This window comes from Lynx rufus, unplaced genomic scaffold (genome assembly GCF_022079265.1).
Source record: "Lynx rufus isolate CCGP_SWC_20201006 ecotype Redwood Valley unplaced genomic scaffold, mLynRuf1.p SCAF_45, whole genome shotgun sequence".
NCBI classification, from domain to species: domain Eukaryota; kingdom Metazoa; phylum Chordata; class Mammalia; order Carnivora; family Felidae; genus Lynx; species Lynx rufus.
The window spans coordinates 355,554-370,250 of NW_025814862.1; the positions used below are offsets into that span (position 1 = coordinate 355,554).

Sequence of the window (14,697 nt, forward strand, 5' to 3'; positions counted from 1 at the left end):
AGCTTGTTTGTGTTTTTTTTCCCTAGATTCCACATATAGTAAGATCATATGTTTCTGTTTCTGTCCGACTTATTTCACTTAGCATAATGCCCTCAAGGTCCATCCATGTTGTTGCAAAGGCAAATTTTCATTCTTTATTGTGGCTGAGTAATATTCCATTTGTCCCACAGAATTTTCTAAATCCCCTCAGAAGCCCGGGAGCTTGCTTGCTCCAACCAGTGAGGCCCTACCCTGAGAGCTGCAAGACCCAGCCTGGAAGGCCAAACCACAGCCTCCACAACTGGACCCAAGCAATCAGGACCTGATCAATATCTGACATTTTCCCCTCAATGTCCCTTTTCCTCAAAAAGCTTCCAAAATAGAAAATGGAAGAAAGCCAAGTTTTCTCCCCCTCACCAATCTTGTCTGACCTTGAGTCAGCCTGACCCTCCCATCAGGACGTGTCTTCCTTTTGTTTCCACCAGAAAGTTCTCCCACTCCTCCACCTGCCTTGGAGTCTCTGCAACTGCTGGTGGCTGATTCCCTCGCCATGTAGAGCAAGCTCTGAATACATGGTGCTTGTTCTCATTTGGAAGGTCTTCCTTTATCTCAGTAGTGGGGGAACCAAACAAAGCACTCAGAGAATCATACTGTTCCCCATGTTAACTCTTAAAAAAATATATATGTATGTATTTATCATATAATTTTTTAATTGAGATATAATTCATATACCATAAAATTCACCCTTATAAGAATGAACAATTCAGTGATTTATACTCTATTCACAAAGTTATGTAAATGTCACCACTGCCTAATTCCAGAATATTTCATTGCCCTAAAAAAGACATTCCTTCCCATTAAATAGTTTCTTTCCATTCCACCCCCTCCCCAGACCCTGGCAACCACCAATCTGCTTTTTTATCTGGATCTATGGATTTATCTGCATCTCTGTATTCTGGATATTTCATGAAAATGAAACCATACAATATGTGGCCTTATGTCTGGCTTCTTACACTCAGTGTCATGTTTTTGAGACTCATCTATGCTTTATCATATATCAGTGATTCATTTCTTTGACCTAATATATTTACACTTGAAGCCATTGGGACATTTTTTTTTTCCTGCATGTTAACAAGTCCCTTAAAAAAAAAAAAAAAAAGGTAGTAAAATGCCCATTACGTTACATTTAGATTTTTAATCATTTTAAGCTTAACTACAGTGGCATTAAGTGTCACCCTCCTCCCCAGACCCAACCTGCCCCACATACCTGGAGCCACTGGCATGCCCAGTGGACACCATTCCAGCCCAGTTGCCCCGACTCAGAATGCTCTACTGCACCCATCTACCTGAACTAGAACCTCATGGGTGGGCATCCCAAAGAGTATCCAAAAGGAATGCTATTAAAGGGGAGAGACAAAGAGAGGCTCTGGGGAGGTTGGCAGCTTCCCCACAGGACCACGGCCATGCACGGGCTGGCCAGAACAAGGAGACTATGCCTTGAGGCTGACAGTCACCCAAAGAGCTTCAGGAGGTACAGTGACTATCACTAAAGGTGTGTTCACCTCTGATTCCAGTGCCCATGCAGATCCAAGGGTGCTTGAAGGGTCAATGGCAGAGATGCTGTTTGCAGCCTTTGGCAAGCCCCTATTGGTGAACTACAGTGCAAGCCTTCAGGATTTGGGAGTAAGGCCTGCCATCATCTACAGATAATTACACTCCTTTTGAGAAACAGCTCTTAGCCCACTACTGAGTCTTAGGAGAGACTGAACACTGAACTATGGCGACCAAATTACCATGAGCTGCCCATCACCTGAGCTGCCCATCATGAACTGGGTGCCATCTGACCCACCAAGCCACAACACTGGGCATGCACAGCAGCACTTCATCATCAAATGGATGATGTCATTGGGCCTGATCAGGCCCTGAAGACAAGTAAGTTACATGAAGAAGTGGCCCAAATGCCCATGGTTCCCACTCCTGCTACACTGCCTTCTCTCCCAGCCTGCACCTATGGCCTAACATGGGGAGTTTCCTATGACAGAGAAAGAGAAGATGTGGGCCTGGTTTACAGATGGGTCTGCTTGACCACCTGAAAATGGACCGCAAGAGCACGAAAGGTCCTGTCTGGGGCATCCCTGAAAGACAACGGTGAAAGGAAACCTTCGAGTGTGTGGAACTCCTAGCAGAGCACCTGGTTGTGCACTTTGCTCAGAAAGAGAAATGGCCAGATGTGCCATTACCAATTCATAGGCTTGGCTGGATGGTCAGGGACTTGGAAGGAACATGACTGAAAAATTGGTAACAAACTTGGGGAAAGAGGTGTGTGGACAGACCTTCCTGAATAAGCAAAAGAAGGAGAAGGAGAAGAAGGGGAAGGAGAAGAAACGTGTGTCCAATGTGAACGCTCACAAAAGGGTGACCTCAGCAGAGGAGGATTTCAATCATCAAGTGGATAGGATGATCCATTCTCTGGATACCAGTCAGCCTCTTTGCCCAGCCACCCCTGTCACTGACCAATGGACTCATGAACAAAGTGGCCATGGTGGCAGGGGTGAAGGTTACATATAGATTCAGCAAAATGGACTTCTACTCACCAAACTGACTTGGTCATCACTGAGTGCCCAATCTGCCAGCAGCTGAGGCCAACACGGAATGCCAATATTGCACCACTATACAGGAGTAATGTCCAGCTACCTGGAGGCAGATTGATTCCACTGGACTCCTTCTACCGTAGAAGAGGTACTGTCTAGTCCTTACTGGAATAGACACTTACTCTGGATACAGATTGCCTTCCCTGCACACAATGCTCCTGCCAAAATTACCATCCGTGGAATTACAGAATGTCTTATCCACTATCATATATTCTATACAGCATTGCTTCTGATTAAGAAACTCACTTTATAGGGGCGCCTGGGTGGCTCAGTCAGTTAAGCATCCGACTTCGGCTCAGGTCATGATCTCGCAGTCTGTGAGTTCGAGCCCCACGTCAGGCTCTGTGCTGACAGCTCAGAGCCTGAAGCCTGTTTCAGATTCTGCATCTCCCTCTCTCTCTCTGACCCTCCCCTGTTCATGCTGTCTCTCCCTGTCTCAAAAATAAATAAACGTTAAAAAAAAATTTTTTTAATAAAAAAAAAGAAACTCACTTTACAGCAAAAGAACTACAGCAATGAGTCCATGCTCATGGAATTCACTGCTCTTACCATGTTTCCCATCATCCTGAAACAACTAGCTTCACAGAATTTTTTTTTTCTTGATAGAGAGAGAGGGAGAGAGAGGGGGAAAGAGGGAGATAGAGAGAATCTTAAGCAGGTTCAATGCCCAGTACAGGGCCTGATGCAGGGCTCAGTCTTACAACTGTGAGATCATGACCTGAGCCGAAATCAAGAGTCGGACACTTAATCAGATGCTTAACTGACTGAACCACCCAGGCGCCTGGACAGAATGATAGAATAGACTCTTGAAGACTCAATTACAGTGTCAGCTAAGTGGCAGTATCTTGCAGGGCTGAGGCAAGATTCTCCAGAAGATTGTGTACTCTCTGAATCAGCATCCAATGCATGGTGCTATTTTTCCAATAGCCAGAAGCCATAGGTCCAGGAACTGAGGGATGTAAACTGAAATAGCACCACTCCCATTACCTTAGTCACCCACTAGCAAAATTTCTGATTCCTATTCCCACAACCTCATGCTTTGCTGGCCTGAAGGTCTTGAAACACAGAGGGAGAAAGGCTTCCACTAGGAGACACAATGATTCTATTGAACTGGAGGTTAAGACTGCCACTCAGCCACTTTGGTCTCTTCATGCCTCTGAATCAATAAGCAAAGAAGGCTGGTTGGGGTGATTTACCCTGACTACCAAGGGCAAATTGGACTACTACTCCACAATGGAAGTAAGGAAGAATATATAGGAGATCCCTTAGGGCCTCTCCTAGTGTTACCATGCCTTGTGATCAAGGTTAGTGTAAAACTATAATGACCCAATTAATAGGCAGGATTATTAATGGCCCAGACCCTTCAGGAATAAAGGGTTAGGTTTACCCACCAGGTAAGGAACAAAAATTAGCTGAAGTGCTTGGTAAAGGCACAGGGACACAGAGGAGTAGTGGAAGAAGGTAACTATAAATACTAGCTACGACCACATGATCAGTTAAATGAAGACTATAATAGTCATGAATATTTCCTCCTTATTTTACTATGAATACATTTGTGTCTGTCTTTGTTTTCTTTCCTCCCTTACATTATTATCATGTAACATAAGATGTACCAATTTTTGTTATAGGATTTAAGTATGGCCAATTCTACATCATAGTGTTTAAGTTACATGGTTTCAAGGAGAAAAGTAAACATCACTCAAGGACTTCCCTCCTCCTCTAGGGAAGGAGTTAGTGCCTTTTTGGTCTTACAAAGGTTGTATCATGCTAGACAGAATCATGACCTTGTTACTGTCCTTATTTGGCATTTATTTATGGCTTAAAGATGTATATGGGTGCCAAATTGACAAGGGGTGGGCTTAGGATGGTTAATTTTATGTGTCAACCTGACTAATCATCGGGAGTCTATATTAAACATTATTTCTGGGTATGTCTGTAAAGAAATTTCCAGGTCAGAGCAGCATTTCCACTGAATCAGTGGCTTCCAAAGCATATTGTCCCCACCCTGTGTGTGGGCATCATCCAACCCACTGAGGGCCTAAATAGAAACAACAGAAAGCAGAGGAAGGAGGAATTCAACCCTTTTTCTTTGCCTTGCTGTCTGAGCTGGAACATCTCATCACATCTCCTGCTCTCAGACTGGGATTTTTATCATTGGCTCCCCTGTTCTCAGGCCTTCAGACTCACACCAAATTACACCATCAGCTTTTCTGGGTCTCCAGCTTGCAGATGGCCAGTCATGGGACTTTTCAGCCTCCATAATAACATGACCTGACTTCACGTACTAACTTCATAGATATCTGCAGCGCACACTGACAAACCCATCATGTGTTTGTCCTTGCCTCACACACCAAAAAGGATGACAAAGAAACAAAAGGGCCAGAACTGCAGCAGGGGCTGTGGTATGCCCCATCACTGAGAAGCCCATTAGGGAGCCCACACCTCAGCAGAACTCCTCAGGAGTCAGGTTGTGAGTAAAAAGTGACCTCAAAAGAGCCTCCACAGGCCTCCCCAGCATTCTAGAAGGTTCACAGATGTTCTGCCAAGACTTCCATCAGCTGTGGTTCATGCCTTTGTCTGCATGGCCTATGTGGATGTGTGCAGGGTGCCAGGACACCAGGGCAGAACCATGTCTCTATGTACACAATAAGACACTCACACACAAAAACTCAAAGCACACACAACACTCAAGCACCAACCCCTATAAAAACCTCACAGTGAAGCTTTTAGCCCCGACACACATAGATACACACCCCCTCACGCCACAGACTCAGCTGTGCCTGTTCAGGCACACAGTCAGAGACAGGGACTGTAGCTCCCCAGCACACAATACAATCAACTGTACCCGCCTGATATTGAAGAGTCAGCCCAGTGTGCTCCAGTCACCGAAGTGCTACCAGCCAGGTTCTTAGGCTTGGGAGGTCAAGTGGAGTGGACAGATAGTGACTACAGAGTGAAAGTCCATGGTAGACACTATCCAGTGTGTGAGTGTTATGTGGCTCCACTGAGTCCAGATACACAGGGGATGTGTACCCCCACTGCATGTCCCAGCTACATGCCAGTCCCCTGTTCCTGCAGACAAAGCTCCCAGTGGTGCCAAAACCATCAGCCCTGGGGATCTGGCAGTCAGAACACCTCCCTCCAGACTGGGCCCTTGTGATGACCCTGAGGTAGCCCAGGAGTCCCTGTGCCTGACTGACCCACTGTCTATGTCCACACTGGGGAGAAGGACCCCTAATGCAGGTCAGAGTAGGGTTGCCAGAGAGGGCCTTCCTGCTCCAGCAGCAGAACAAGACTGTGGAGCAGCCTCCAAACCAGGTCTGCCTGACTTTGCCCACCTGGCCTTCCCAGGACTTGGAACAACCAGATACACTGAGCTTGTATGGGCAGAGGGGCCTTATGGTCACCCAGATGACACAGCACAAATCCCTATCTTAGACTCCAGGCTTCATGCAGGTACCCTTCACAGATGGGGAAATGAGAGGTGGGCCCAGACTGAATCCCCATCACTTCCCATCACCCAGGTCTCCTTCAGAACTTGGGTGGGCACCCTCACCCAGATGCTGCTATCACCCTCTAACCATGACCTCCAGGGAGGTGACAGCATCCTGGCCTAAACCAGCCCATTCCTCCAGCCACTCACAGCTGCTCAGTGCCCAAGTCGCAGCTTCTGCTCCTGCCACCAGCTAGGAGAGTGGTGCAAGGTGCCAGTGTGCACCTCCAGCTATGGGTTTTGCCTGTCCTCCATACTCTACAGCACTGGCCTGAGTCCTTGTCATTCATTCATTGTATTCATTCCTGGCCCCAGACTCAGAGCACATGTGGGGAAGGGAGAGCCACTCCTGCCAGGACTGAGGAAACATCGTGGAGAAAACTGTGAGGACTAACTGGGGACTTCAGTACAACCCCAGATGGCTCTAGAACCCCACCTCCCTGTGTTGCCTTCCCCTGACCCTGACCCAGGTGAAGCCCTGTCATCTCACCAGCATGGTGGCTACTGAATGGCTTGTGAAAGGCAAATCTGATAATGTCTGTGCCCCCAAACCTTCAGATCTCCCTACTGCTCTTAGGACAATCCCTCAGGAGCCTCTGTAACATGTACCCCGCTGCACTCTCCCTTTGGTTGCTGCAGCCCAGCCACATGGGTCCTCTTGAGAATAGGAGAGTAGGGGACAAGGAATCTGATCGGTTTCAAGGACAATCAGATGTCAAAGGTAGGGAATTCTCTCTAAACTGACTTACCAGGATTCTTGCTGCAACTAGACTAGGCAGGCTTAAGACAGGGCCCAAGCATGAGGCCTAGTTAAAAAGAGAGCTAAAGGGAGCCTGACCAAAGTTTGGTTAAGGAGTCTTCTTCAAGGAATCAATCACCCCAGAAAACGCCCTAGTTAAGCTGCCTCCTCTCCTTGGTGCTGATCCTACATAGCCCCCAGGGGGTCAGCATGCGTTTCTCCTCCAAAGTCTGGGCATTCTATCCATAGTCAGTTGGATTTGTCTGCTCAAGTTGGCCACACAAGCCTTCTTTCTGGTTGTCTTCTTCATGAATCTACCTACTTTTGCATTTCGCTATACAGCAGCCTCTTCCCAGTTTTTGGCAGCACTGAATACTCTCCCACTGAGATGAAGAAGACATGATGCTAGTTCTCCATGGCGGGAATCCCCTGCCCCCATGAGTCCAGCAGGATATTCAGCAATCCAAACTTTGTTTTGTATATTTTTGTGGCTTATGAAGAGTGTAATTGTGGATTCCAGGACTTTTATTCTCAATGTTGGATTGAGGCATTGGGCCAGGTTTTCTTCGACATGTTGACGACGCTGGTGGAGGCAGATAAGGGGGTGGGGGGGGGTGGGAACAGAGCTCTCCCACGAAGGTGTTGGGGTTGGGGAGGGCGAGGGACTCACCGCCATCCTTCCTCCAGCGCGCAGACCCTTCCTGCACCGCCGCTGCTGGAGCTCCCAGACCCCGTGTCAGAGAGGGAGAGAGGGGTCTCGCTTGACAGGTAACCCGGACAAACGCCCCATGAGTGGAAGACAAGGAGACTGAGGCCTGAAGGTGACAAAAATGCCCCAAGGTCACGCCGCTAGTATTGGTGGAGCTCGGGACTCAGTGACTCAAGCGCTTTTGGGGGGAGCAAAGAGGAGCAAACACTTTGCGACAGCAGCAACCACACGGCATCCCAACAGGCGCATGCGCTGGACCACACCCACACCCTCGCTGAGTTAGCCCAGTGGGGCGGGGCCTCGGTCCGCGCCGACTCAGGGCGGGCAGGGTGGGCTTCTTCGAAATCTCGCGATTTCGAGGCTGTGGTGTTATGCCTCAGGTCGCGTGGGCCAAATGGCAGGATAAGGGGCGGGGACAATGAGGGACCCTCCTAGGAACCTCTGCGTAAGAGCGGAGCGAGCCTCGTACGGGAGGGCGCAGGAGGTGGGCCGCACCGCCTCAACTGTCGTAAAAGGGGGCGGGACGCGCCGCGTTCGAGATGGTCGTAAAATGGGCGGGATGCGTCTCACTCGGGCCTGACGCAGAAGAGGCGCGGGTTGCTCCGGCCGGCGGCTGGCTGGGCGCGACCACTATGGAGCGCTACGGTGGCGCCTTCGAAGAGGCGGTAGATGGGGCCCGGCAGCAGGAGCGGCACTACCAGCTGCTATCTGCACTACAGAGCCTAGTTAAAGAGCTTCCCAGGTGCGCGGCCGCGGGGTGGGGCGGAGCGGGCGGCTGAGGCGGCCCTGGGTCCCGCCCGCGCTCACCGCGTCCCTCTGCCCGCAGCTCTTTCCAGCAGCGCCTGTCCTACACCACGCTCAGCGACCTGGCCCTGGCGCTTCTTGACGGCACCGTGTTCGAGATCGTGCAGGGGCTGCTGGAAATCCAGCACCTCACCGAGAAGAGCCTGTACAATCAGCGCCTGCGGCTACAGAATGAGCACCGAGGTGCGCGGGGGAGGCGGGACGACGCACGCTTCTCCTCCGGGAGTTTAGCTCTCGGTGTCTGTGTAGGCCGAGTCCTTCCCTGGGTGTCGCTCGGATGAAGACCCTAAAATTGACCAGGTCAAGCGCGCGGAGACCGCTAGCCCTTTTTTGGTGACAAAAAGGTCAAGGCAGTTTAATTTTGTCAGTTGCACGACCCCGCATCAACATAACATCGACACTCCCTGCCCAGACTTAGCCTTGTCTCCACCCTCGTCCACGCAAGATGGCCCAAGGCCTTCCTGTGTGGTCAGTCCGTGGGCGGATCCTGGTGGTGGCGGTCAGCGGTAGCGGCTGACTACCCTCGGTGATGCTCCAAAGTGTTGACAGTTCTTCCGTGCTTTAGGGTCAGTTCCCCTTCCAGCAGCGCAGAGCCCCACACCACCCCTGCCCCCTCACCCGCACTATGCCCTGTGTCACCCTTTGGAACCAAAAACTTCTTCACTCGAGCCACACCCTCAGCCCTTGGCTCCTCCCAGGCGTACCCACTCGGGGGTCTCCGGAGCCCCTTCCTGCAAGGTATGCTGGGCAGCTCTCCCTGCCCCCATGAGATTTCCTACCTTTGTTATTGTATTTTTACCAAACTTACTTATTTAAAAAAAAAAAAAAAAAGGTTAAAATATTTAGTAAAGTTGGAAGAATAATGTATACCTGTATCCCCTCCAGGTAGATTCAATAATTAACATTTTGCCGAAGTTCTTAATACCTCTAAATATATATGCAACACCATAGGGTTTCACCCTGGATCTTCAGCATTCCTCTAGACTGGGGTTTTCTAACACAGCACTGTTATTTGTGGCTGAACAAGTCTTAATGGTGAGACAGTGTCTTGTGCATTGCAGGATGTTTAGCAGCATCCGTGGCTTTTACCCATTAGATGACAGTGGCATATTCCTCCAGTGACAGCCAAAAATGTCTCCAGACATCATTGGGGGTCAACTTTGGCCCAGGATTGGGAACCAGTGCCCTAGAACAAGAACACTCCAACGTGACCAGGGACAGCATCCTGAGAATTTAATCATTCCAGGGTGTCTTCTGACCTTCAGTCCACAGTCACATTACCCAACTTGTCACAAACTGTCTCTGTAAGGACAGTGTAGGTTTATGCATTGCATTTGGTTACTTTGGTCTCTGCTCCTGGAATAGTCTCAAAACATTTACTATGGCATTGACTTTTTGAAGAGAATGTCCCCATGCTGGGTCTGTCAGATTGCTTCCTCATGCTGTCATTTAACCATTTCTCCACCCTGTTTCCTGTAAACTGGACAGCAGTTGCAGACCCAATGATATGCAACTTAAACGTTTATGGCAGAAATTAGCATTTCTCTCAGAAATCGACATTGGATTTTGTTGAATCCCCTTTTCTATATCTATTGACATGATCATGCGGCTTTTTGGTTACTATGGTGAATTACACTGATGTTTTTAATTCCTGGGATAAATCCTAGTTGGTCAGGATGTACTATCCTTTTTGTCTATGTTGGATTTGATTTGCTAAAATCTTAAGAATTTTTGCTTCTGTGTTCATAATGAACATTAATCTGTAGTTTTTTATAATGCCTTTGCATGGGGTATTAGGGTAAGGCTGGCTTCATAGGATGAGTTGGGAAGCGTTCTCTTCAGGTTTTTAAGTTTTTATAGAATTGGTGTTACATTTTCCCTGCTGTTGGAGTGGTTGTCTTTGTAAACATTTCCATTGAGGCGTAAAATGCATACAGTCAAAAATCCAAAGTACATAGCTCATTATTCTTTATAATGCTCAAATTGGGCCACATACAGTCAGTGGGAGAGCTCTTGGGCTGGCTCCTGTGTTCTTTTGATGTGTCCCCATCATTCTTGGAGCACTTCCTTGCTTTCTGGTACAGGAAGGTGTTTAGGCTCATCTTTTCTTGTCTTTCCCTGCCTCAGTCTGTTTCCAGCTTCAGCAGCCTCCCATCAGAATGGACCTTTCCCTTTGGCCACCAAAAAGCTTTCCCATTCCTCCTGTCTGTGGTTGAGTCTCTACAAAATGCAGGCAGTGATGGTCACTTACTCTTGCTGTCAATAAGTAGTTCTCATTCTCATGTGGGTGACCTTTGTTTATCCACAGAGATTACTAGTTCAGGGAGTGAATAAAGCACTCCGAATAATAAAGGGGGGGGGGGGCAGGGAGGGCAGCAGTTTCTCCAGAGTCCTGGTTCCTTTTAGTGAAGATTTTTTGATAATCCTCTAGACACCTTGCTACTTGTGCTTCAGAAGTTTTGGACAGGTTTTGATGCCACCAGCAATGGTTTAGCACCCTGTGACTTTCTGCTTTTCCTTCCCTCTGACTCAGCAGGTGGTGGTGATTGGCTGCCATTGCTTTCCTTGGTCACTGCTAAAGCCAGGCAGTGGCCACAGCTCTCGTCTCACCCAGTGGAAGCTGGATGTTGTCCTGAGATTTGCAGCAATGTTTGATAAACAAAGTGAAGGAGATAACGTGTTCCTGCATTTATCTATTTATTTCCTCCCATCCTGCCTCCACGTGGTGTAAACATTAACCAGGGAGCATCTTCCTTGTCCTTGTGTGTATGCAGGTGTCTCAAGGGTGGTTCTTGGTTTCACACTCATTTAATGTGATAAATGCCATTGTTGAGGTGTACACAGAATGCCAAGAAACAGGAGATTGGTAAGGTTCGGGGCACAGCAGGTGCCAAACCACTGGCTAAGAGGTGTCTGCCTGAGACCTAGTGTTGGGTTTGTTTCCTTATGGCCAAGGACCCCTCCTTACAGGAGAGATCTAGCCATTTGACATGGGTCTAGGATCTATGCTGTATAGTTTTGTATATTCTGTTTTGTGATTGGTTTCTTTCCATCCCATGATACCTTTCTCCTCAGTCCAGTCCTATCAGACTAGACAACTTTGCTTATGTTTATGGTATGATTTAGTGGCAACTGTAGGAGCTTTCCTCAGTGGCCTTGGTGAACTCCTCTCCAAGTAACATAGACACCCCCCGCCCCCAGCAGAGGACCTCTAATGGCTCATCTCGTCCTTGGGCCCATCCTACTCCCTCTAGGAGTGGTGGATGGGGTGGGGCAGGTCTGCCCACCCTGAAGGGCAGCTCTGAGGGAGGGACACAACCATGCCTCTGGAAGCAGAGACCATGCCATGCTTTGGCACAATGACTCCTCATCCTCCTTTTCCCAGACCTTTGCCTGGGTGGTCTCCTGGACATCTCTGTATATATCACATGGGTGATGGGCAGCTCACACCCAGGAATGCTGGCCTGTGGCCATCTGAACCTAGAAGCCTCCAGACCGCAGTCTCCCACTCCTGTTGGTCTTCTGACCCCGGGCTTTAGCCCTGGCCCCACCCCTACGCCAGCCTGCCCTCGCTCACCCTCCTCTGTTGCATTCTTGCACCGAGTCCCCTCGATCCTCACTGCTAGAGAATGGCCCTGCCCTGGTTGAGGGAAAGACTGAGTGGGCTAGGGGATTGGGCATCCCCCAGAACTCCATCCAGCTGCTAGTGCAGGGCTTCGGGCAGGCTGGGTCATCAGGCAGGGCTTCATGTCTGCGCCTTGTCCTGGCTGCCCCATGGTGGGACAGCCAGGGCAGGTGCTGAGGCAAGAGGTGTTCCCTGACCCCCTCCCATCTCACCTCCCACCACCTACCTGACTTCTCTGGTCTCATCTCCTCCTAGTGCTCAGGCAGGCACTGCGGCAAAAGCACCAGGAAGCCCAGCAGGCCTGCCGACCTCACAACTTGCCCGTGCTCCAGGCAACTCAGCAGCGTGAGCTGGAGGTAGGGGTGTGGGCAGGGTGACTGGGCCATGGTGGAGGGGGCCCAGGGTGGAATGGGAGCTGCTGTCTCCTCTGGGCCTCAGCTTGGGTGGTCCACTAGAGACCTGATGAGCCCCCAGTATGGCTCTTCACTGTGGGGGTTGGGATGTGGCAGAACTGGGTAAAAGCATATGATTCCCTGCTCCCTGGGGCTGCAGCTGCTCGTGGCCCGGGCCTGTGCAGGGCAGGTGCTGAGTGGGAGGCTGTTGTGCCCCAAGGCTTTAGAGGTGCAAGGGCAATGGTGGGATTATGAGGCCTGTCCTGTTCCCAGATTGCTCAGGACAACCAAGAGACCCATATGTAACCGAGAAGCCATGGGTAGTAGGAGTGCATGGAGGGATTTGTGCGGGGTCCCAGACGGCCCCGAGCCAGGGCATACAGGGAAGAGGTGCTGAGCTGGGGTTGGCTGGCAGTCCCAATGGGGAGGGAACATATGCAAAGGCACAGAGGTGGTTGGCAAGTTGATAGTAAGCAGAGGTGGATCTGGCATCTGGCCAGCTCATGGTGGTCCTGAACGGTCATTGCTGGGCAAAGGAGGGACACCTGGCCGGAGGTCCTGGAAGGGAGAACATTTGGGGTGGGGCAGCCGAACTTTTCTCCAGGGTTCAGTGTGGCCGAGGAGGGAGCAACCTGGTGCAATAAGGGCACCATCAGTGGCCTTGGAATGATTGGGAAGGTGGCGGGGGGGGGGGGGAGGGCTAAAGGAAGTGGCAAGCCACCAGTGTATGTTTGAGGCATTGATGGGCAGGGGGCTAAGCCCCTGAGCTGCCCTCACTGTGCAGGCAGTGGAACACCGGATTCGTGAGGAGCAGCGGGCAATGGACCAGAAGATTGTCCTAGAGCTAGACCGGAAGGTGGCAGACCAGCAGAGCACACTGGAGAAGGCAGGGGTTGCTGGCTTCTATGTGACCACCAACCCACAGGTCAGTGCCTCAGGTCTGCCCTGGTGCAGCCCAGGGGATGCTGGTTCCCAAAGGTCCAATTCCCTCTGGGGTTTTATCATTGGTCACTGGGGAGCCAGGCCCAGGGTGTGTAGACGGAGGGGAGGAGGGAGAAATTAGTAAGGCAAGTCCCACTGCCTCTGCCTCCCCTTCCCCAGGCCTGCTACTCACAGGACCCTCATCTCCTCCCTACATACATCTCCATGTGCACCAAGCCTGGACAACTGCAGCCTTGTTGGGGGTGGCATCCCCACTTTTTCCCCTTTCTGGCAAGCCATGGGCAGGATTCACTGGAAGTCAGTCCCATGGGTTCATTGCTTGGCACTCTTAGGCCCTGGTAGCTGCCTGTGGGCTTTTGGGAAAAGGAGGCTTCTGCCTGGGGCTCTTGCCAGTGCAGGAGAGTCTAGGTGTCATGCTGGCCTCACAGCAGCCCTTCTGCATCTCAGGAGCTGACACTGCAGATGAACCTATTGGAACTCATCCGGAAGCTGCAGCAGAGGGGCTGCCAGGCGGGGAAGACAGCTCTATGACCAGATGGGGTCCCTGCCAGTTACCTGCTGCCCATCATAGCTGAGAAGACAGCCCTGTTCCTCAGTTGCTACAGGCAGCAGAAAGCTGAATGGAACCTGGCCACCACCTTCCCAGCTGCCTGCAGGAGGAGTCAACCCTCTGAGGAGAGGCCAGATGGGACTCTGGCTGTACCTGCCATCCACCTTTGCTTTTGTCCAAAGCTAGGATGGTATGGTAAAGGGAAGAGTGGGCCTATCCTGCTAATCGGATGCCTCAGAGCTGAGCACAGTAGGGCTGGAGGTCCTAGCACCTTCTCACTCCACTGGGCGCACCCAGTCTCTGCCATGCTTCAGGCTTCATGCTTGTTCTGGTCTCAGCCCTTCCCTTGGCAGATGCAGCCCAAGTCAATGGGAGAGGCTCCAAGGCCCAAGCCCTCTGAGGCCCAGAGAAATAAAGGTGCCACAGTGTGGCCTGCACGTGGCTTATATGACAGCTCTGTGGTATCTGCCATGACTGGGGCCCTCACCTGGTAGCTCCATGGCCTATGGAGGAGCCAGCAGATGCCCCCACTCCCCATGTCACAGAGGTTCCTCCCAGGGGCACCCCCTCTGGAGCTCCCTCCTGGAGCTGCAGGCCCAGCCATACCACTTTCCCCCAGGGCACTAAGACTACATCTAGTCTGCTCTGGGGCTGAGGACTAGAGGGAGGAGGCAGCTTTGAGTCAGCTCTGGTCACAATACTAGGAGCCTGATGGGTCATTAGGACAACTGGGGCGAAGGGCACCGAGCAGCAAGTGTCGGGGGGGGGGGGGGAAGTCCAGGGTGGGGAAGCAGCAAGCCCACCCCAGGAGCA

General features: G+C 50.8%; 1 protein-coding gene and 1 long non-coding RNA gene across 2 annotated transcripts in view; one reads left to right on the top strand and one right to left on the bottom strand.

Annotated features, from left to right (window-relative positions):
* LOC124525712 (uncharacterized) overlaps positions 1-7,686 on the bottom strand; it is a 30,763-nt gene extending 23,077 nt beyond the window's left edge. The window contains exon 1 of the long non-coding RNA XR_006965545.1: positions 7,533-7,686. This is a non-coding gene — a long non-coding RNA (uncharacterized LOC124525712). The remainder of the gene's footprint in view (positions 1-7,532) is intronic.
* A 433-nt stretch (positions 7,687-8,119) lies between these two features.
* DGCR6L (DiGeorge syndrome critical region gene 6 like) lies at positions 8,120-14,337 on the top strand. Its single transcript, XM_047098236.1, has 5 exons — positions 8,120-8,313; positions 8,398-8,558; positions 12,256-12,356; positions 13,177-13,317; positions 13,782-14,337. Exons 1-5 carry the CDS (start codon positions 8,204-8,206, stop codon positions 13,863-13,865), a joined length of 597 nt encoding a protein of 198 aa, XP_046954192.1. The 5' UTR covers positions 8,120-8,203; the 3' UTR covers positions 13,866-14,337.
* Positions 14,338-14,697: the final 360 nt, after the last annotated feature.

Excerpts from the sequence above, each read along its gene's own strand:
- DGCR6L (XM_047098236.1), top strand. The coding sequence starts at position 8,204 with ATGGAGCGCTACGGTGGCGCCTTCGAAGAGGCGGTAGATGGGGCCCGG. Across the intron at positions 8,314-8,397 it reads CTAGTTAAAGAGCTTCCCAG|CTCTTTCCAGCAGCGCCTGT; the intron begins GTGCGCGGCCGC and ends CTCTGCCCGCAG. Across the intron at positions 13,318-13,781 it reads ATGTGACCACCAACCCACAG|GAGCTGACACTGCAGATGAA; the intron begins GTCAGTGCCTCA and ends TCTGCATCTCAG.